We start from the raw sequence: 21,976 nt of genomic DNA on the forward strand, positions 1-21,976 counted from the left end.
CAGCATTTTCAAAAAATATTTTTCATTATTTTAGATTATTTAATTCTATTCATCAAATAAACTTGAAATCCTAGGTTATTCAAAATTATCTTCAGAGGGGCAAATCTGGGAAGTTACTGGGGCACTTGAGAGAGCACAAAATCCTCCCCTCCCCAGTTTTACAGCAACTCTTAAAAACTACATAGCTAGGTAACTCTGCTCCTTTTTAAGTATCTAAGTAAAAGCAGAATACAGGTGCGTTTTTGCTTGTATATAATTAAAAAGTTAAATTTTAAAAAACCACCTACTGCTTCTTTCCTGCAAATTACCTACACTGATCAAATGTCTGCAGATGAGCAAGTAGGGACCAAATGTGCACCTCTAGCTCACACCTCTAGCTTTACACTAAAGCAATGAAAACCCAGGAGCATTGTGCACACTTAGCATCCAGATTATGGTGTCTGGGTACCATTTCCACTATAAAGAACCAGACTTCCTGCAGGAAAAGAATAATGTAAATAGTCCTGTTTCTATTAGAGAAATTGAAACTGTTGCTTAAGACCCATGTTACAGTGACTCTGAGCCCCCATTTTTCCTTGAAGACAGGAAGCCTTCCAAGTTCATCTCTCTAACTATTGCTGACAAACTAAGGCCAGTGTTCACCAGTCCCACAAATCTGACTTGTTTGTAAGAGCAGCCCACACACTCATGCCCTCTGCCAAGGGCCAGCCACTCCTCGTTGGGCTGCAAACCAGCTCGGGCCCCATCTTCTTCCTTAGGCTGCTGCTGCTGCCGTTTTTGCTCCCCTCTATTCTGAGCACAGAACAGATTCTATTCTCAGTTTCCCCACTACAATAGAAACCAAGCAGCAACTTTAAAAATGTTTTCATCTCTGGGCTGAGAATAGAGAAACACAGAGAAATGGGTAACTGGCATGCCTGCTAAATGTGGTTATTCTCAGGGTTCATGGGCTCTGAGCAGCTTCCCGGGGTCTCTTCAGGGGGCAGCAATGTCTGCTTCCAGCCTGCCTCTTGGGGGCAGAACTTGGCCCTCCATCCTCTCCGGACTCCAGGAGTGCCCTGAACAATGTTATCTCAGAGACCAGGTCCAGTGGCCACGAGGTCTCAGCTGAGCCAGGGCTTCCTTCTAGTAGTCTAATGTCTGCCTAATAAAAGACCTGCCCCATTTTGGGATGATTGACAAGGAGGATATCCACTCCCTTTGGTGGAAGTTCACCCTTCTCTCCCAAAACAACATGGCCTTGCTCACCATCTTCCAATTACATTAGGGACAAGCATCCAAGGCAAGGGATTCTAAATTCTTGAGTCCTCAAGTATATAGAACAAGCAGCCCAGCTCCTGGGCCACACTGATGTCAGTCCTTTATCTTCCGTAAGGGGGAAGGATCGTGCTCCACATTGTTCTGTCATCACAAGAGCAAGCCAGGGGGCATTGGCCTAGCTACAAGCAGAGGAAAGAAGCATCTCTCTCTCATTCCCAAAGCAAAGATTCTAACATAGCCCTGGCTAATACACGTGAAAGCTTATTTTGCCAAATAGATACCCTGATCATTGTCCTCTAGACAAAAACTACTCCTTCCCCAAATTTACTTCTGAAACTCAACCCTCTGTCACCTCATCTAGGGTGAGCACAACTCACTTGTGATCAGTAACAGAAACCAGGACTCTACACAATCAGATATATCAACTGTGTCCAATAGACTGTTTCCCAAGTTGCAGGCAGTCTTGCTCCAAGGCTACTAACGGAGGGTTTGGAACAAAAGCTGGGGCTCCTGACTTCTCTGAATGGTGTTTATCCTTCCTTCCGCTCCCCACTTCTTTGTGCTCTGAAGGTGGAGGGGAAGTCAAAAGAGCTGGGGTAGTTTTAACTCTCAGCTGCCTGGGGAAAGTGGGCCCATGGTAGGGGTGCACCTCATGGAGGTTGACTTGCAAGGTGGTCCACGGAGCTGCTTTGTCTTCAGTGGCTTGCTCACCACGTGACTCACTGTTTTGGGAGTTGTCATGGCCAGAAGCCATGCTCAGAGCTCAGTCTCCCCAGGGGAGGGTCCTCTCGGGGCCTCTGTGGGTAACTTGGCCAGATCTGCCTGGGAACCTCCAGGAAATCCCAAGTCATACAGACATGAGCAGGCAGAGCCAGCCTAGCCAGAAGCTGCACCCCCTTCCTTTGCTGAGCCTTCCCAATGAAACTGCTCTGCCCTCTGTAGCTCCTGTTTTAACAAATTGCCACAGCTGAAAAACTGATCATTTTCCTCTGGGCCAGACTTGGCCCCAAATTAAATTTCTTATTTTTAGTTACCTCTCCTACGTGATTTACACAGGAGAAGTTATGCTGTGGAAGTCCTGATTTATACAAATCACTCTCTACTCTTTAATTTTTATACAATTGGAACCCAAGCACCGAATTTCCACAGTGTTCCTGAGTCATGAATAGTTCCAGGGGCTTAGTTAGTTGTGGTTAGCATCTGGTTAGCATCAAACCCCTGTCTACTAAAAGTGACAGTAAATTTAGCATTATGTGTACTTTACCACTTTTTTAAAAAAAAAGTTATTGAAATGGCTGGTGAGTCCTCCTCTAAGTGTGTGACCACATTCTTGCTGAAACCAGAAGACGCATTTGTGATGTGTTCATTTTGAATAAAAGCCATGCTATGGATGGATAATGAAGGCAAGTCAGTTAATACATATCCTACAGAGATGGAATCAGTCTTATTAATACCCTAGAGGCAACAGGCATCAGTATTTTACTCTTTAGATTGTGGTGCAAAATTGGTAGCAAGGTAGCAATGAAACAAAAGCAAATACATCAAAAAAGCCATCATATGCCAAAGTTTGATACCTGTGCAGCCTTCAGATCTCAGATTGAATGATGGCAGAGCTACATGCTTTCTTTAAGGGTTTTGAACCAAACTTGCAATGTGAGGGAATTTGAGAAGCAGTTTGAGTCTGATCGCTGTGGTCTCACAAGTTGAATGGTGGAACGCATGACCAGTGTGACTACCCTGCGGTGGTCAGGGATGTTCTCACCTCCTAGCTGGGCATCTGGGGAGTGAACCAACGGATGGAAGACTTCTCTCTCTGTCTCTACCTCTCTCTGCAACTCTGTCTTTCAAATAAATAAAATTTTTAAAAAATTCATACTTAATTCAAAAAGTTAAATATTTCTTAGAAAGTAAAGTTGGCCATACTCTACCTTCTCTAACATAAGTGTTAACAATTTGAGTTTTATTTTTCTTGACATTCTTCAGGCATATGTCAATGTTAAAAAAATTAATGGATTCACTTAAAATATCTTTTTCTGTGTTTGTATATATGACTAGGCTGAAGTCTTTATGAACCTTCATTCCATTATGTGAAAGTAACATAACTTAACCAGGACCCTACTGTATTCTTTTCTCCTGGATTTCAATCAATACTGCAGTGAACACCCCACTACTTCCATAAAGATGGAATTGCCTGAGTACTCAGGGATCTACTAAATCCAAGATGATCTTTTGCTGGGACTTAATTCAACACTAATTATTTGGTTTAGAGCTCCATCTGCTAGAAATCCACACGTTAGTAAGGACAAAAGGTGTTTCACTAACCTTCGTCTGCTCTCACAGAAGTATCAGCGGAGGCGGAAGTACAGCCTCTCTGCTGTGTTCCATTCGGCCACTATGTTGCAAGACATCGGTGAGGCTATTCAGTTTGAAGTTAGCATCGGAAACTATGGCAACAAGTTTGACACGACCTGTAAGCCATTGGCTTCAACAACTCAGTACAGCCGTGCCGTATTTGATGGTAAGATCCATACTGACCATTCTCTCCTACGCGTGTTCTCAGTGGGTACATCAAGGGCAAGAAGCTGGCACTGTATCTCCCCAACAGCCATTATCTCTAGCGAAGGGTTAGTGCAATGCAAAAGGTTAAGTGAGGAAGACAGAGTGGTTTGAGTTCAGGCACCTTCAAGACTGATTCTATCGAAGAAGTGGCAGGACCCATTGCCAGGAGCTGACCCTCAGTGTCCTCCAACCCTCACACCCAGCTTTTACCCAGCTCTACCTTACAAAGTCCCAAGACAGCAACTCTGCTAAATACTAAGCTCCCCAAAGCAGCTCCTGCCCCTCCCAAGCTCCAAGTCTTCCTTGGGTTGAGGAGTTGAAGTGGGTGGGACCCTGGCTCAGGCACCAGCAAGTCGAGCTTATGCTCTTTGCTCTTATTCACCACCATTGTAACCTTAATCATCTCCCTTCATTCTAACCCTCAGTTTTTCTGTCTTCTTGAATTGCTGTAAGGAATAAATGCTGTATTTGAAGAGAGGTGGGTCTCAGCTTTTAAAGAGCTTACATTGTAGTGTATAAATATATCATAACAGATGGCAAAGTATTAGAATACCCTAATCAAAGTATCAATGAGTGGTTTCAGTATAGAGAAAGGAGAGAGGAATTCTGAGCAAATGTCCCAATATTACCATAATTTTTATCTAAGTTTTGTACAAGCAGTTCTAGATATAAAAGGCCCTAGTAATATCAGCTAATAATTCTTTATAACAGTAAAGCTCTAAGTGATACCAAACCCTGTGTAGCCAGCTAAGGCTTTCAAAGAATCACCAACGGATCTTGAGATTGGTGTGCTCAGTTTACCAGGGTATTTAGTGAGATTTGCAAATAGGCTGAATGAAAAAGAACTTTCTAGCTCTTCCTCATGTACTTAATTGAATAAAATCAAAGAATGAGGGGCTGGTATTGTAGTGTCACAGGTAAAGCTGCCACCTGCAGTGCTGGCATCCCTTGTGGGTACCAGTTCGAGTCCCGGCTGCTCTACTTCCAGTCCAGCTCTCTGCTTTGGCCTGGGAAAGCAGTAGAAGATGGTCCAAGTCCTTGGGCCCGTGCACCTGTATGGGGAGATCCAGAAGAAGCTCCAGGCTTCTGGCTTTGGATCGGTGCAGCTCCAGCCATTGCAGCCATTTGGGCAGTGAACCCGCTGATGGAAGCCTTCTCTCTCTCTCTCTCTGCCTCTGCCTTTCTGTAACTCTGCCTTTCAAATAAATAAAATAAATCTTTAAAAAAAAAATCAAAGAATGAGATGATCTGAAACCACTCCCCAAGCACATGGATTAATCAGTATTTCAGGCTGCACATGTCTGTAATACACGTGGTGTCTGTTGTAAGTGTCCAGTGTTCTCTGACTGCCGATGTGCCTTCCCAGGTAACTACTATTATTACTTGCCTTGGGGCCGCACAAAGCCGGTTGTCACCCTGACTTCATACTGGGAGGACATCAGTCATCGCCTGGATGCAGTGAACACCCTCCTGGTCATGGCAGAACGGCTGGTGAGTTTATCTTCCTCCATCTCCTCTTCACTAGGCAGAGTGAACTATGTACTGGGATGCAGGTCAGCTCACTATAACGCAAGGCTCAGAGTGCGGTAGTCAGCAAGGTGAGAATGGGTCCTTGAGTAACAGCTGAGGTGGGTGGGCCGCAGCTCCTATGGAGGTTCAGTGACATTGTGGATTGAGGTTCTTTCTCCCTGATCGCTCTGCCATCACCAGGGAGTTAGGATTGTCTGCATGGACAAGGAAGTTCCCCACTAAATCCGCTCTCCAGTCTGAGGGAAGCGAGGGGTGGGGAGTGGGTGAGGAAGGATGGGGAGAAGGTGGCGCAGGTCCAGAAGCCACACGCTTGGTTCTGATCACTTTCCACTCAGCCACAACGAACCACAAGGAAGTGGGGAAATGTGGTATCATGCCAGGACAGGCAGATGCCCAGATAAAAATGTCTTACTATGGAAGAAGGAGGATGGAAAAAAGGCAGGAGGGTGGCATCTCACAGTTTCTGCCAAAATTTGTGTGTGGAGAACATTCGTTCCCAAAAGCGATAAGCTTAGGGCTTTGCTGTTGGTGCAGCGAACGTCCCCACTGAAGGCAGAGGTGGTGAGGAGACCCGGTGCCTGACATCTTCCACTCCTGCTGCAGGCAGGAACCTGTTTGGAGGTGGGGGAAACTGCTCAGACAAGCTGTCTGTAGTTATCCGTCTGGCGGACATTGGTCAACTAGATTGGCAAGGAGAAGGGAAATATGTTTGAGATACCTCTTTTAAAAAAAAAAAAATATTCCTTTATTTGAAACAGTTTCCTAGAGAGGAAGAGATGGAGAGAGCTCTTCCATCCACTGGTTCACTCCCCAAATAGCTGTAACAGCCAGGTCTGGGCCCATACAAAGCCAGGAGCCAGGAGCTTCATCCGGGTCTCCCACATGTGTGGCAGGGGCCCAAGCACTTGGGCCATCCTCTGCTGCTTTGCCAGGCACATTAGCAGGGAGCTGGATCGGAAGTGGAGCAGCCGGGACTTCAGCTGGAACCCATATGAGATACCCATGTGATAGGCAATGGCTTTATCTGCATCGCCACAGTGCCGGCCCCTGAGATGTTTGTAAAGTAAGTAAAAGATACTGGTGCCGGCATTGTGGCATAGCAGGTAAAGCTACTGTAATGTCAGCATTCCATATGGGTGCTGGTTGATGTCCCAGCTGTTCCACTTCTGATCCAGCTCCCTGCTAATGGCACAGGAGAAGCAATAGAAGATGTTGCAAGTGTTTGGACCCTGCCACCCACGCAGGAGAACTGGATGAAGCTCCTGCCCCCTAGCTTTGGCCTGGCTCAGTCATATGGGGAGTGAACCAGTGGATGGAAGATCTCTCTTTCTCTCTCTCTCTCTCTCTCCCTGTAACTCTGATTTTCAAATAAAGATTTAAAAAGATACTAGGCCGGCGCCGCGGCTCACTTGGCTAATCCTCCGCCTGCGGCACCAGCACCCTGGTTTCTAGTCCCGGTTGGGGCACCAGTTCTGTCCCGGTTGCTCCTCTTCCAGTCCAGCTCTCTGCTGTGGCCCAGAAGTGCAGTGGAGGATGGCCCAGGTCCTTGGGCCCTGCACCCACATAGGAGACCAGGAGAAAGCACCTGGCTCCTGGCTTTGGATCAGTGCAGTGCACCAGCCACAACGCGCCAGCTGTAGTGGCCATTTGTGGGGTGGACCAAAGGAAAAAGGAAGATCTTTCTCTCTCTCTGACTGTCTAACTCTGCCTGTCAAAAAAAAAAAAAAAAAGATACTAAATTCCTCTGTCAGGTCCTGATAAAACCTATCTTGTATTAATATTTTGATTTCTAAGTTATATTGATATAATTTTTTTTCTAAGATCTAGCCTCTATTTGAGCTAGGCCAAGACATATGAGATTCTTGGAGTATACCTGATCTAACACGATGGCAACATCTAAAAACATTATCATATGTTATAAATATAAAATGGAAAGACAATTATAGATTTAAATTAACTTAAGCATAATTGATCATATCATAAAGTTCTTTGTAGTTGATATGAAATGTAGTTGTATTAACTCCCAGTCCCCTCTTTCAAGCGAATTAGTAGAGAATGAGTCATTTCTATTCTAATGATGTTTCCTATGTTCTTTAGCTTTTTTTATCCTAGTTCTTCTTGGCTCTCTCCATTAACCAAACTGTCCTAATTCCATGCTAATCTGAACAGGATGGTGGGTTTCCATGACCAGGATTTTTGATACTCACAATGAGCACTCCTAAACCTCTCTGAGCAGATGTCAACATGTCACAATATGTTCTTATTCTTTCTCTGTCCCAGCATTGGAGTCTCTCTCCAAGGAGCTCTGGTTCCTTTTTATGGAGGGTGGTATTTAGAAAACAAGGTTTGGGGATGAAAGTGCTTGTTAATACAAACATTTCATTGTCTCTAAACCCCAGCAGACAAACTTACACACACACACACACACACACACTAATAATTAATATATTATTTCTACATGTATCAATATATTAAAAGTCATGAGTCCTAGCAACACCCCCAGTTCCAGCAATACCACAGGGTTTATTCTAGTTTTACTCATTCCTATAACTTCTTCATAGTAAGAAACCTGGCCTCTGTTGTCCCTGTTTACTTATTCAAACTTAAAATCCATAGATAAACCACTGAGAGAAACAAGTCTACTAATTAGAGTTTGAAATATTTATGATTTTTTTGCCCTGTAACTGAGGGTATGTAATCAAAATACTGTGTTTAAAAGTTACCTAGGTTAGCTTTAGTATAACTATGCTATTCAACCAAAACATAATGAGGCCGACTTAATTCTGTTTCTATGCCATCTGAGGATTCCCTTCTCCATCCTTACTAGTTCTGCCTTACTTTTTGAATACATAAAATGTTTATGTGGTTTCAAAGTCAAACTATATGAAAGGGTTGTCTTATTGCTTAAACATGCTGGTATTGATTGTATTTTGAAGAAAAGTGAAGAAAAAAAAATCCTCTAACTTTTCTGTAATGAAGTATTTTCATTTTTTTTTTCCTGAAAAGCTAACTCTTTATTGGGTTTAATGACATAATGCACAACTACTAATTATTTCCTCTCTTTCCAAATTCTTCAGCAATCAAACATAGAGGCTCTAAAATCAGGGGTGCAAGGTAAAATTCCAGCAAACCAGTTGGCAGAATTGTGGTTGAAGCTGATAGATGATGTTATAGAAGATACAAGGTATGGTGATTTTACTCCTGTGTCCAAATTCCCAGCTGTGTTCACCTCTCTGAAATTCTGAGACTCTAAGAACCTCTAGACTCTTTTATAATGTTTATCTGGAAAATCAGCTTGAGCCCCTGAGCTTCTTAAAAGGCCTTCACTTGGGAGGAGTCGCTGAGTCACCACCAGGAAAAGTCCCACTTTCTGATTTGGTGCCAATTCTAAAGTGGCCTCTGAGGCTGAAGCCCCAATTCCAGAAGCAAATCCCTGGGTGGTCCAGGGCGAGGGGTGGGGGAGGGATACAGTGGGTCTGTGCCTCTGTTTTCCATCAATCCATGGATGTCCACTGCCCTGGAGAAGTGACTCCTGGCTCCCAGAGAATGCCATCAGGGGCTGGCACAAAGCCTTCACCATTCAGAATGATGTTCTTAATCCATAAACACACTTTTAGAAACAGCCAATTTTACTTACTCTTCGTCTGACTGCCTAATGAACAAAAGATTTGACTTGATCCAGAGGACTTTTCAGAGCAAGGACTCGGGGAAACAGCCTAGATCTTTTGATATGTGGAAATCGAAAGGACAAGTGACTCATTCTAACTTATTTTAGATATTAGCTAATAAAGCAGTGGACAGGGAAGTTCCAAAAGAAAAGCACATTGAATGCTTTCCACAGCAGCGGGAACAGTGCTCTGTGTCACCCTGTCTTCTTGTGCCTTCTAGTGGTTTAGCCAGGTCACTGGCCTACTGCTGATAGGAATGCGCTGCTGGGGCACTTGTTTAAATTCAGAAAATTTTAGAACTGGGTCCTAAGGGGGGATGGAGAATCACCTCTTCTACTTTCCTCATCTTATAGATGAGACAACAGAAGCCCAAGTCAGGTTTACCAGCTCAGCTTCTTTTCCTGTGCCATGTTTCATGGTCAACATCTATGGTAGTATTTCAGAAAATTAACAGAGAAGGAAAAATAAAAGATAAGTCCATTTTGATACCAAAAAATTGAAATTCATGCATATTATTTTCATATGTGATTTCTATGAATTTTTGAAACCCTTCATATGCATAGATATCAAACTTTCTTGAACTAAAACTTACTTTGAATTCATTTTCTATGAACTTTTTGAAGTATCTTTGTATTTATCAAAAAAATCTCGTGTGACCTTTGAGCTAAGAACTGCCATAGATATATGTGCCCTCTAGGATCACTCCAGAGACTTGACCCTTCATATGTATTGCTGTAATTATTAATGAAACCAAACAAACATATAGTAATAACTTTCATGGATCTGTGAATTTTAAGGTTTGCTGAGCAAAACACAAATACTTCTGATAAGAGCTGTTTTTGAAGAATCAAATTGAAATCTTTGAAACTATGTAACAGGAAATTCAGTGTTTAAAACAAATCACGCTAGGATTTCCTTCACTTAAGAACCTAGGTGAAATTCAAAACAGTGGAAATTCTAGGCGAGGACAAAGTGAGTGGAACTTCCTGGAACTGGTGGCAATCTCACCCTGCAGTACCACCAGCTGCTGTACTGAGAGGAAAAGCTGATACAAGAGGCTCTTTCTGGCCCTAGCTGAGTTGCTTTTTGTTCTGGGGGTTCCATTACTAGATATCCCAGGCCTTATTTTGATTAAGGGTTTGGCCTGCACAAGTTGTTCTTACTCTGTGTGGAGCTCCTAGGCTCCTTTTGGAATCCGATGTGATGATGAACACAATGATGATGAAGGTGATGACGTTGTTTAGATTTTATAATGCAGCAAGTCCCACTCTGAATGCTCTCTGTGTAATAACTCATTTACACTCTCACAACAACCCTAGAAGGCGGACATTATGTTCCCACAGTGGAGACTGTCAAGATCACAGAACTAATAAATGGTAGAGCCACAGTTTGTACCCAGGTAGTGTTGGTAGATATGCAATTTTTTCTTAATAAGTTCCAGTGATTTGCAGACCCCCTGAGGTCCACCTATAGTTTGCCTAAAGGGGCGTGGTCCTTAAGTTAAGAGCCCTTGGTTTAGATGATCTCTATCCTCCCTATCCACCCCATCATTTTTTATACCCATACAGTGATCCTAGGAAATAAAAGAAGGGCAGGTTGGTTTCTTCCATCTGCTGCTGTTTCCATCTTCCTTCCAATGACTGGGCCTTAGGTCAAACCTAAGGAATTGCTTTGGAATTGTCATCCTCCTGTCTGGTTTGCAGTGCCAGATAATCTCCACTCTAGCTTAAACCAGGCAGTGTTTACGGAATCAGTTAATATATTGATGTGACTTGCAAAATGGAAACCAAATATAAATGAACTTGTCGGTTCTAAAGGCTATTCTCAAATTCTCTGCTTGTTTTCTTTTCTTTTTTAGATACACTTTGCCTCTCACAGAAGGAAGACCTAATGTCACAATTCTTGATACTCAGATCCAGAAGTTGCGGTCCAAATCTCTCTCGCAGATAAACGAAGCAGCTGTGAGAATGAGGGCTGAAGCTACAGATGTGAAGTCCACATTGCTAGAAATTGAGGACTGGCTTGATAAATTAATGCAACTAACTGAAGAGGTAGGATTTTTAAACTACACAAACATCTCTGATACATCTCTGGAATGGCATCAAGGATGAGGGTAGTAAATGGGTTATCTGGCACAGTCAGCTCTCCTGATCTGCAGGTTCTACATTTTGAATTCAACCAACCATGGATGGAAACTATTCAAAAGAAACATTATATCTATGTTGAACTTACACAGACTTTTTATAGTTGTCATTATTCTCTTAAAAATACAACTCGGCAGCTATTTACATAGAAGCTGCATTGTGTTGGTTATTTTAAGTAATCGAGATTTAAGTAGACAGGAGGATATATGTAGGTTATGTGGAAATATGATGCCAATTTATATAAGGGACTTAAGCAATCGTGGGTTTTGGTATCTGATGACAACATTATCTGAACAATATATTGAACAGACCTAACTGATAAAAATAAATAAAGGATTTTCTGGGCTATGGGACTGACAGTCATTGAAATCAGAAAGAGTTTTGAGTGGGTGATCCTAGAAAGGTTTTTAAGTACACAAATCCTTATCATTTTCTCAGAACTGTCGGGGAATATTTTGAGTGATGAAGTAGCAGATCCGTGTAATACAGAAGATTAAAATGTCAACTTTGGCTGGGGCCAGAAGAATCTGGATTTGCATCCTGAATCTGCCATCCTAGTTATTATTCAACCTCTCTAAGCCTCAATTTCCCAGCTGTAAAATGGAAATAAGCATAGTTGGTTGTATTTGTATGTAAAGGGCTTAGCATAGTGCTGGGTACACAGTAAATGCTGAGTAGATGTTGCCTGTCACCAGTCTCCATGTACTGGAACTAACCCCTCCTCCCGTCCTTCAGATATCAAGGAGGTGTAGTATCTTAGTCTGTCTTGTGTTTCTATACCACAGCACCACAGAACCACAGAACAGAGGTTTCTCTCTCCCATGCAGTCCTGGAGGGTTGAAGGATTTACATACGGGGAGGGCCTTCTTGCTGTGTCATCCCATGGCAGAGAGCAGATGGGCAAGAGTGGACAGGAGAGAGCAAGCAAGAAGACTGAACTGGCTTTACAATGAGTCCACTCTTGTGATAACCAGCACACTCTGGAGCTAATGACATTAATCCATTCATAGAGGCCCTCGTGACCTAATCATCTTTTATTAGCCCCCACCCTCCACACTGCTGCATTGGCGATTACATTTCTGGTAGGGACACATCCAAACCACAGCAGGTTGGTAGTAATATATTTGTGAATAAAAACACATTTGAAAATACACATAGGATTACAAGTAATTTTTGCTTTCTACTTTGTGTGCCTTGGTACTTTTAAAATTTCCTATAGCAAATTTATACCCCTTTATACAGAAAAATAGTTTTTAAAAACTAAATATTTCATATTTGGCAACTATTGGACAGTCAGAGGTACTCTGTGTCCTATAAAATATGCGACTTCTTGTTGCTGATGGCTTTCTTCAAATAATGCTCTAGATAAGAAGGAATATTTCCCAAAATACCTCTTGGAGCAGAGCTTTTCAGGTAGAGCTCCCCCTCTGCTTCCCTCCAACCTCCTGGACCAGCTGCAGCCTGCCGCCTCACCCCGCATTCTCACAGTGTGGGCCTAGCAGATATGAATGGGGGACTTTGGGACAGCGTCCCGAAAGTCAAGCTTCAGGACCTGCAGTCCTTCTGCATCTAAACTAATGATAGCTTTGCTTCCTTTTCCACCCCACCCACGTGACCAGCCGCAGAACAGTATGCCTGACATTATCATCTGGATGATTCGGGGAGAGAAGCGATTGGCCTATGCACGAATCCCCGCACATCGGGTCTTATACTCCACCAGTGGCGAGCACGCATCTGGGAAATACTGTGGGAAAACCCAAACCATCCTTCTAAAGGTACAGACTTCACTGTGGAATGTAAAATACTTACACATAAAACCCATATTCCCCAGAAGGGCTTGCTTTATAGTTTGCTAGCCATTGAATGACTGGGGTGATCGTGGTCCATTTTAACTCAGTTTAGTCCCTTCCTCTGTCTGACACACTTCTGAGAGCTTGATCTGAGATCTGCTAGCATTCCATCAAGGATACCTCTGTAGATGTCCTTATGACATTAACATGAACATGGCATTGTGAGTGCTATCTGGCATGAATTTTCCACTTAGTTCTACTGTCTCATGCCCTTTGACTTTAGTGAATGTTTGTGGAAAAAAAGAGATGATAATAAAGTCCATGAGATCTATTGCTCTAACCAAATGAGTCCTCAGATTAAAGTTTTTAATAATATTACTTATGGTAGAGATTCGGAACATTTTCAGAGTCAGGGACCTCATTAAGTACCTGATGAAAGCTACTGGCCCACTCCTCCAGGAAAATGAACAGCCCCCCTGCATTCAACATTTTGCATACAATTTAGGAGCTTTGTGGAACCCATAAACGCATCTCAGAGCCCCAGTTAAGAACTGTCTGGGGCAGGCGTTCAGGCACAGCCGGATAAGCTCCCTGGGGATGAACACTCCCGCTTCTCATCTAGCCCCTGCTGATGCATCCTAGGAGGTGACATAGGATGGCCCAAGTGCCCGGGGACTCTGCTGCCCACGTGGAGACCCGGATGGAGCGCCTGGCTCCTGGCTTTGGTCTGGCCTAGGCCTGGGTGTTGAAGGCATTGGAAGAGTGAACTAGTAGATAGAAGAACTCGCTTGCTCTCAGTCTCGCTGTGTGTCGCTCTGCCTTTCAAGGGGATAGAAAAAAATGAACTGTTAAATATATTTATAGTTGATATATGTATTTTACAGTTTATATGTTTATATATATATATATATATATGTATCATATATACACACAGAAGTAGCAGCTTTAAAAAGAAGGAGGAGGAAGAGAAGTTCCGTGTGTGTACATATGGGGAACCAAAGGAGGACTTGGGCCTGACAAGGAGGAAAGCGGAACAGACCCCTCTGTGTGGTCTGACACCCTCTCTGTGGCCAGTCTCAGCTGGAGTCCTCAGATTGGAGGAGAGGCGTGAGCATCCGGAAGAGGAAAAGCAGAGTCAGGGCAGGGTGTTCCCTAAAGCATGAGGTTATCTTCTGACTTTTCATTAATTAACTCCTTGCTCCTTAATCAGGAGAGTATAAACACAATCAGAAAAAATTATCTTCTGTCAAGCATTCTTGGTAGAATAGATTTTACTGAAGCTACAACCACCGTTATAATTGACCCCAGCAGTGGGTGGAAGTGAAGTGATTAATAAAGAACCTCACAGGTGGCAGGAGAAGAGACAAAGTATTTTCTGTGTTATGTTTTAGCACTCAGTGGATAAACAGCAAAAAGCTTTTAAGAGAATGTGTTACAGATTTGTTTTTTTGAAAAAGTTATTTGAGAGGCAGAGAAACAGAAAGAGCCAGTGAGCTCCCATCTGCTTGTTTACTTCCCCAATGCCTGCAATGGCCAGGGCTGGAGCTGGGAGCAGTTAATCCAGATTCCCCATGTGGGCAGCAGGGACCCAACCACTTGTACCTTCACTGTTGCCTCCCAGGATCAGGCATCCAGAGTCAGGAGCCGAATCCAAGGATCAAACCCAGGCTCGTTGATGTGGGGTGTGGGCATATGAACTGCCAGGCCAAATGCCCACCCTGTTTATTGATTTAATTAATATTCAATATCCTATTTATGAAACTATTTAATTCAGTGGGTTTTATTTTTGGCCTTGAGACTCCTTTATACTATTTTTAAAATTATTGAAGACCTCAGAGAGCTTTTATCTATGTGAGTTCTATCAATCTTTACTAGAAATTGAAAATTTAAAAATATTTATAAATTTAAAAATATTTATAAACTCACTGAACAATAGTAAACTCATGTTAACAAAAATCACATATTTTTTATAAATTGTAAATATTTTCTAAAAATCAACAAAGTGGTACTATTTTATATTTTTGTAAACTTCCTTAGTGTCTTGCTTAACAAAAATATAACTGAATTATCACATATGCTTGTGATTTTAAGCTTGTGCGTTTAAGCTGGTGGTATGAGTTATTTGGTTGAATATGAAGAGAATCTGACCTCAAATGTAAGGATACATCAAAAAGGTTTTTTTTTTAAAGATTTATTTATTTGAAAGTCAGAGTTACACAGAGAGAAGGAGAGGCAGAGAGAGAGGGAGGTCTTCCATCCAATGGTTCACTCCTCAATTGGCTGCAATGACCGGAGCTGTGACAATCTGGAGCCAGGAGCCAGGAACCTCTTCTGGTTCTCCCACGTGGGTGCAGGGGCCCAAAGACTTGGGTCTTCTACTGCTTTCCCAGGCAATAGCAGAGAGCTGAATAGGAAGTGGAGCAGCCGGGTATCAAACCGGCACCCATATGGGATGCCAGTGCTTCAGGCCAGGGTATTAACCCGCTGTACCACAGTGCTAGCCCCGTCAAAAAGTTTTTGAAAATGGAATTATAGGCCAGCGCCACAGCTCACTTGGCTAATCCTCCACCTGTAGCGCTAGCTCTCCGGGTTCTAGTCCCGGTCGGGGCGCCAGATTCTGTCCCTGTTGCTCCTCTTCCAGTCCAGCTCTCTGCTGTGGCCCAGAGTGCAGTGAAAGATGGCCTAGGTCCTTGGGCCCTGCACCCCATGGGAGACCAGGAGGAAGCACCTGGCTCTTGGCTTCGGATTGGCGCAGCTTGCTGGCCGTAGCGGCCATTTGGGGAGTGAACCAACGGAAAAGGAAGACCTTTCTCTCTGTCTCTCTCACTGTCTAACTCTGCCTGTCAAAAAAAAAAAGGAAAATGGAATTAAAAAGAGCATTTTCCTGGAATTTTAAAAAGAAAGATACATAGTTGGGAAAGGAAGAGGTATTTTAATAAGCATTTCTGATAATTGTGGATATTCATTTTTGATATAACACCAGATTCAAAGATTAGCCTCTGAAAGCTTAATTGCAATGTAGAATCTGAAGCCATACGATTACATTTTCCAAACTTGGCTCCACAATCCATTGGTCTTTCTTGGACTTTGAATGGCTCTTTTATCCATGCCTGATTTTGTAACATCAAGCATGTTCACTGGGAAAATATTGGTTCATGGAGTTTTATAGATCTTCCTAAGGTTGACACATTTCATCATGAAATGTGAAAAAAAAATCACATTTGTCAATATCACATATTAGGAAGTATTTATGTATCAGGACGCTATCAAGCTCACCATAACCAATACGAATTTTCCAAAACTCTAATTTTGAATTTTGTCACTGGCTACAGATGTAGGCATTTTCCTTGAAGTGAGAGGTTCATTTTATTTAGACTGAAGAACATGTCTGCCCCACATCCAAACCTGAATAACAACATTTGTCTATTAATACCTGTTTTAAGTAAAATTGTACTTCATTTTTTAAAAATCTAGTTCAATTCACAATTTAAACAATTACACAAGTACTTTTTCTCAAGACAACCATTATATCCTAAAATGCAACAGAAGGGCCTCGTGTGTACTTCCTATTTCATCACACAAAGTATTCAAAAGACTCAAGGGTCAATATTTAACACAAATGATCATTTTTGCTACTCGATCAAGCAAAGCCTTCAGTGAGGTTGGCCTGTTCTTTGCGTGATTCCTGGTAATTCTATTACTACTGCGTACAGTGTGCTGTCCCTGCCTTGAGTCTTGCTAGAGTGGAGTTTTTCTGCCACTGCTTGTGCACCATTGATGCAAATGCCAGAACAGGGAAGAAGGTAAAGAGCATGTTGGGAAAATTGCTTTGACCTTGTGGCCCTCCTGGAAATGTCTCAGTAGCAGAAAGGAATCTGTGGCTCATACTTTGAGATCTGCAGCTTTAGTTGTTATTTTGATCTTTGTCATAGGGTCATTTGGAAATAGGTTAACTAAAGCAAACAAAATCAGACTGATGAGAGCAATGATTACCTGTTATGTCTGGTTTTGGCCCTAACTTAATGTCCCAGTCCATGTGGTGCCCAGTGAAATGTAACATGTTATTTATCTCACAGTATCCGCAGGAGAAAGTCAATGGGACAAAGGTGCCTGTGGAACTGCGCGTGAACATCTGGCTGGGCTTGAGTGCTGTTGAGAAGAAGTTCAATAGTTTTGCAGAAGGAACTTTCACTGTGTTTGCTGAAATGGTACATTGAATGACATCGCTATTTTTTTCTTTGGTGTTTCTGGGTGCTTTAATTTTCATCCTTAGGCAAAATATTTGGGTACCCAAAACAGCCACAGTATCATTATCACCCCTAAAATCCCATCCAAGGGACCTCAACCTAAGGGGATAGAGAAAGTCCTCCTGGGACTTCAGCATCAATATTGAAACATACCAGGGTGATTAAGATCTTTGGGAGCTGATTGCAAGAGATGACCTCCCCTAGCTGAACTGAAAATGAGTGCCCTTCTAGCTGAAGCTCTAGAACTTAAGAATGGTTAGTCACACCGATGCATGGTGATGGGACACAGAGCACAGTCCACACACACACACTCACAAATACACATACTCTTTTTTATTTTTACCAAGAAGGGGGACACTTGAGAAGTCAAATCTTGAAAATCTTGTTTGCAATGAGGGAGTCTTTAAACTATAGAATTCCTCACTTTGTGAAAGTTTCCATGGGTTTGCCCGAAGACTGAGAAAATGCTGCCTGCATACTTGAATAACACTACAGAAAATTTATAAAACCTTCATTAAATTTAAAATCCACTTAGGTAATAAAAAGACCCTATTATAATGAACAATTTTTATAAACTTTTAAAGCTAAAAATAAGTATTTTAACTTTTATACATTATTTTTAACTCAAGGTATTTAGTGATTTAAACTTCCTAGATGTAGTTGATGAGTGTCTTCTGACAATTTTCAAATGAATTCCATTCTACAGATGGGTCTACATACTCCAATAACTAAGGAGAAGACTGTCTCCATCTAGCTAATCCAACATGTGTTCCACTACCCACTACCATACCTGACTACCTGTTCAGGATTTGGGTTCTATTCTGCTTCCTGGGCAAGAAAACCCATGGCCATTTTTATTTTTACATTTTATTTATTCAGCAGTGCCTGGCATCTAATAGTTCTGTATAAAATAATGATTGAGTGCATGAATACATAAATTAGTTATGATGCATTTATCCATCCATCTATCCTCCATCTATCTGTCCACTAAAACTTTAGGGAGAGGTAGCTTTATGCTAGGCACTGAGCCTGATGGTGGAGGTGATAAAGAAGCCCAGTTTTGTTCTCAGAGTCTGCTGTTGAACATGCAGACTCCCAGGGCCACCCTGGGGATTCTGATTCTGTGCCTGAATGAGGAACTGGCACCGGAGGGTGATTCCAACATGGGCATCAGTGGGCCACTTTAAGAAGCAGTAGGACACATGGGAGACACACAGGTCCCTACAGCTCAGAGCTGGAAGTGCTGTTGAAGACAAATGGAGGGTGTTCTGGAGGCCACTGGCAAGGTTGATGTTGATATCCAATTGGCCGGGCAGGGTGTAGACTGAGGGCATACATCAGAGAGGCTGGCTCCTGCCTTCCTATAGGATTTCTTGGCATCCACCTGCGTTGAGCTCTGTGTCTGGGGCTGAGCCTAGAGAAGCTATCCCAGAGTAGCAGTCAGCCCAGGGCTCTCATTCCTTTCCATGCCTAGATCCTTCCCCGTGTAAAGCAGAAGTAGAACTACAACTCCTGCAGAGAGATTATCTACCCATTTTGGTTGTTTTGTGTGACTCCAGTTTGTCCAGGTTCTAATTCCCAGTGAATACTAATAAGAGCACATACATAATAATGGAAACTTCACTGCTTTGTGCCTTCAGGTGCTAATACAAGAACCAACTTCTCTGTAAATTCACCGCCCTGACCTGCCAAATTTTGAGTCTTTGAAGTGCTTTATGTGCACTTGTGTGCTTACTCATGAATACATTTTTCTTGCTCTACTGCCACACAGCTGTTGGCTAAAGGTCATACATAACTCTCAAAGCTACCTAAGCTTCCCTTATCCACTCTTACTGATGCATCTTGTCCTTGCCAAGGTCCCTGCCTAAATCTTGCCAGAGCCATGTTGTCTTCAGAGCAGAAATGCCAGGAATACCTTGCTCCTTCATTCTGGATCCTTGTCCCAAGTCTCACAGCCCCTTGAATAACAGCTCCTTTGGCTTCTACCTGAAGCTCATCTCCCCTCCAGGCTCAGAGCCTACGTCTGAGACAAGCACTACCGTACTCTTGATCCCAGTTCCCGCAGCAGGCCTCTAATCAAATCTCCTCCTTCCTCCTTCAGCCAAAATCTTCCCCTGACTTACGGAAATCACCTTCTCAGTGGCTTCCTTCACACACAAATGGAAATTCTAGTTTGGATCCAAACAGAGACACCCACTACACTGGCAAATCTCAGCCCTGTCTGTGACTGAGATGGTCAAGAGCAGACCATTGTAGATTTATCAACTCTAACTTAGGAAGAGATGCCTGTAAACCAGAGCCTGTCATTGCCACTAAGGCTGCTCCCCAGAAAGGCCTTGGTCTCCCTGCTAACTCCAGAGGGAATCAATGCTTGGAAGTTTTGGGCGCTATAAGGGTTGGGTGCTACAGGACCTTCATGTTTCAGAGATTTTTGTAGATTGCCTGGAAAAGGCACCCACTAATTTTCTGTGGGGAAATGTGCTCCATTTTCTAAGAAGTAGACTTAAAATACACTTTACGAAGCCTGCACAATCATAGGGATTTAGAAGATAAGGTTCAGAGAGCTTCTTGGAGCTGCTCAAAGTAATGACGGGGAAAGAATGCATGATTTCTCACTGTTTACAAAACATTTTCACAATCATTGTCACATTTGAACTTCAGAACAACTCTATAAGAGAGGTAATGTTATCCCTACTGACAATGAGAATACTGAATCTTAAAAGGATAAAGGACTTCTCCAAATTTGCATAATTAGTAACATAACAACTCAAGTCCTCATCTTCTGACCCTGAAGGTTTTTTTTTTTTTTTTTTTTTTTTTGCTTTCTGTGGTTGTCTAGCCTTAGTCTCAGATAGACTTGAAAGTTTACAGTCTGGCTTTATTTCTTGCTCTCTGATGGGTTTCTCCAATTACATTTTTTTTAATAGTATGAAAATCAAGCTCTGATGTTTGGAAAATGGGGCACTTCTGGATTAGTGGGACGTCATAAATTTTCTGATGTCACAGGAAAAATAAAGCTCAAGAGAGAATTCTTTTTGCCTCCCAAAGGCTGGGAATGGGAAGGAGAATGGACAGTTGATCCTGAAAGAAGGTAAGTTTTCTGTGTATGGGAAAAACAGAATTGGAGTTGAATTGCAGCCTTTTCCTAGAAATCACTAAATGGGATGTCTCCATCATCATCTGTTGTAAAATTCGCATGACATTCACTGCTCAGGAGTAAGTCCATAGAAATTCACAGAAAGTTTAAAGTCATCAGTGCCACACAGTAAGACAATTTTAAAAAGCACCCGGAAGCTAAGTTTTATTGAGAACTTACTCATGAATGTGCTAAACACCAGTATTATCTTGCTCAATCTTACCCACAAGGCAGGTAGTACAAGCATTTTGAAGGTTCAGAGATTTTACCCTATTTGCAAGCTATTGAGAATGCCTGCCTTAGCTTCATGCCTGCTGGTGGGAGACACATGACTCCTGAATCAGAGAAAAACGGTGTTATTGTCTACTGTAATAGCAAATCAGTGAATAAACAGTTGCTCTAGTTTTCTATGTCCCATTTCCCACGGGTGGCACAGAGAGGGGCTAGATAACACTTGTGCATGTGGCAGATTACCATACACAAGACAAACCCTGAGCTCAGGGAATCCAAATCTTTTTTAATGGGCAGTAAGCATGCTCACCCTTTTTTCTGGAGAGAGGTACTGTCTCTGCCTTTCAAGGCTGTTCCCCACATAAATATCCCTGGAAAGATAGTCCATAAAAATTGTGCCCAGTGCTTTAGCTAGCAAGATGTGCAGAGATGCAAGAGATTCACAGAGAATGATGTCCCAGCATCTGTACTTTGCACATGAGGAAAATCAGGCCTAGAGAGACTGTTACTCGTCCAAAACCACATATCTCACAAGTGCATAGCTGGGTCTACAACCCAAACCAGCATTTAACTGTTAGGCTGAAACATCCGCAGGAAACAGTAGAAGGTACCCTTTAAGTGAGAGAATGGTAGGATATATGAATTGCATCTGAAAAGCTATCGATCAAAAGAAAAGTAATGGTTTTGAAAAGAAACAGTAGATGGGGACAAGCGTGTTTCCCCTGGAATCTGTGGAGAATGAGAGCCTGGTTTCTAAATGTTGCCAGGAGTATTAGAACTAGAGCTCTCTTTTCTCACCATCTCACCACAACACACTTGAATCTGGAGAGAACAAACTTGTAGAGTTGGATTTTCAGGCCTCCAGTTGGAGTTTGGACTCTGCCATTTGCTTCTGTGATTGTGTAGGCACAAGGAGGGAGGAAAGCGAATATGCTTGTCTCTTAAAACTCCGTGCTCGCACACGATGGTTTTAATCCAGCTCAGCTTGGTTTCGGTGGAGCTGGGGCAGGGCTGGGGATTGGTGGGGAGAAGGAGAGTGGGATTTGAATTGGACAGAAGGCAGGAAGGTTAGTGAGGGCAGGAAAAGGAGGGGAAGAACTGTGATCAGAAGGCCGATGGCCAAGCATGCCAGGGCTAGAGAGACAGCAGCCAAGGCTTTAGGTCACCCTTAGGGTCCTGAGAAGTGATGGCTGAGGATAGTTTATGCATGTGATTGGGACGATTTTTTTAATTCCCTTCTAGTGCTTAATTCTAGGAGAGGCTAGGGCGGGAAAAAGATGCAGAGCTGATAGAGTAGAAAAGCCCTCATGTGCATGAATGCCTGGCAGAAGTCTAGAGTCAAAGTTGGAGCCTCCACACTTGCCTCTGGGCATTGTCCAAACAGTTGCAAAGCCAAGAAGAAAACTGGCGC

At 42.7% G+C, this 21,976-nt stretch overlaps 1 protein-coding gene across 2 annotated transcripts in view; it reads left to right on the forward strand.

The window, feature by feature from the left end:
- MYOF (myoferlin) overlaps positions 1–21,976 on the forward strand; it is a 157,833-nt gene that overhangs the window by 82,240 nt on the left and 53,617 nt on the right. For both annotated transcript variants that reach the window (XM_062214246.1, XM_062214245.1), the window contains 7 exons: positions 3,601–3,778; positions 5,186–5,310; positions 8,427–8,533; positions 10,876–11,068; positions 12,781–12,936; positions 17,028–17,159; positions 20,126–20,289. In XM_062214246.1, coding sequence (XP_062070230.1) covers positions 3,601–3,778; positions 5,186–5,310; positions 8,427–8,533; positions 10,876–11,068; positions 12,781–12,936; positions 17,028–17,159; positions 20,126–20,289 — 1,055 coding nt within the window. The remainder of the gene's footprint in view (positions 1–3,600; positions 3,779–5,185; positions 5,311–8,426; positions 8,534–10,875; positions 11,069–12,780; positions 12,937–17,027; positions 17,160–20,125; positions 20,290–21,976) is intronic.

The sequence above is a fragment of the Lepus europaeus genome, chromosome 17 (genome assembly GCF_033115175.1).
Source record: "Lepus europaeus isolate LE1 chromosome 17, mLepTim1.pri, whole genome shotgun sequence".
Classification (NCBI taxonomy): Eukaryota; Metazoa; Chordata; class Mammalia; order Lagomorpha; family Leporidae; genus Lepus; species Lepus europaeus.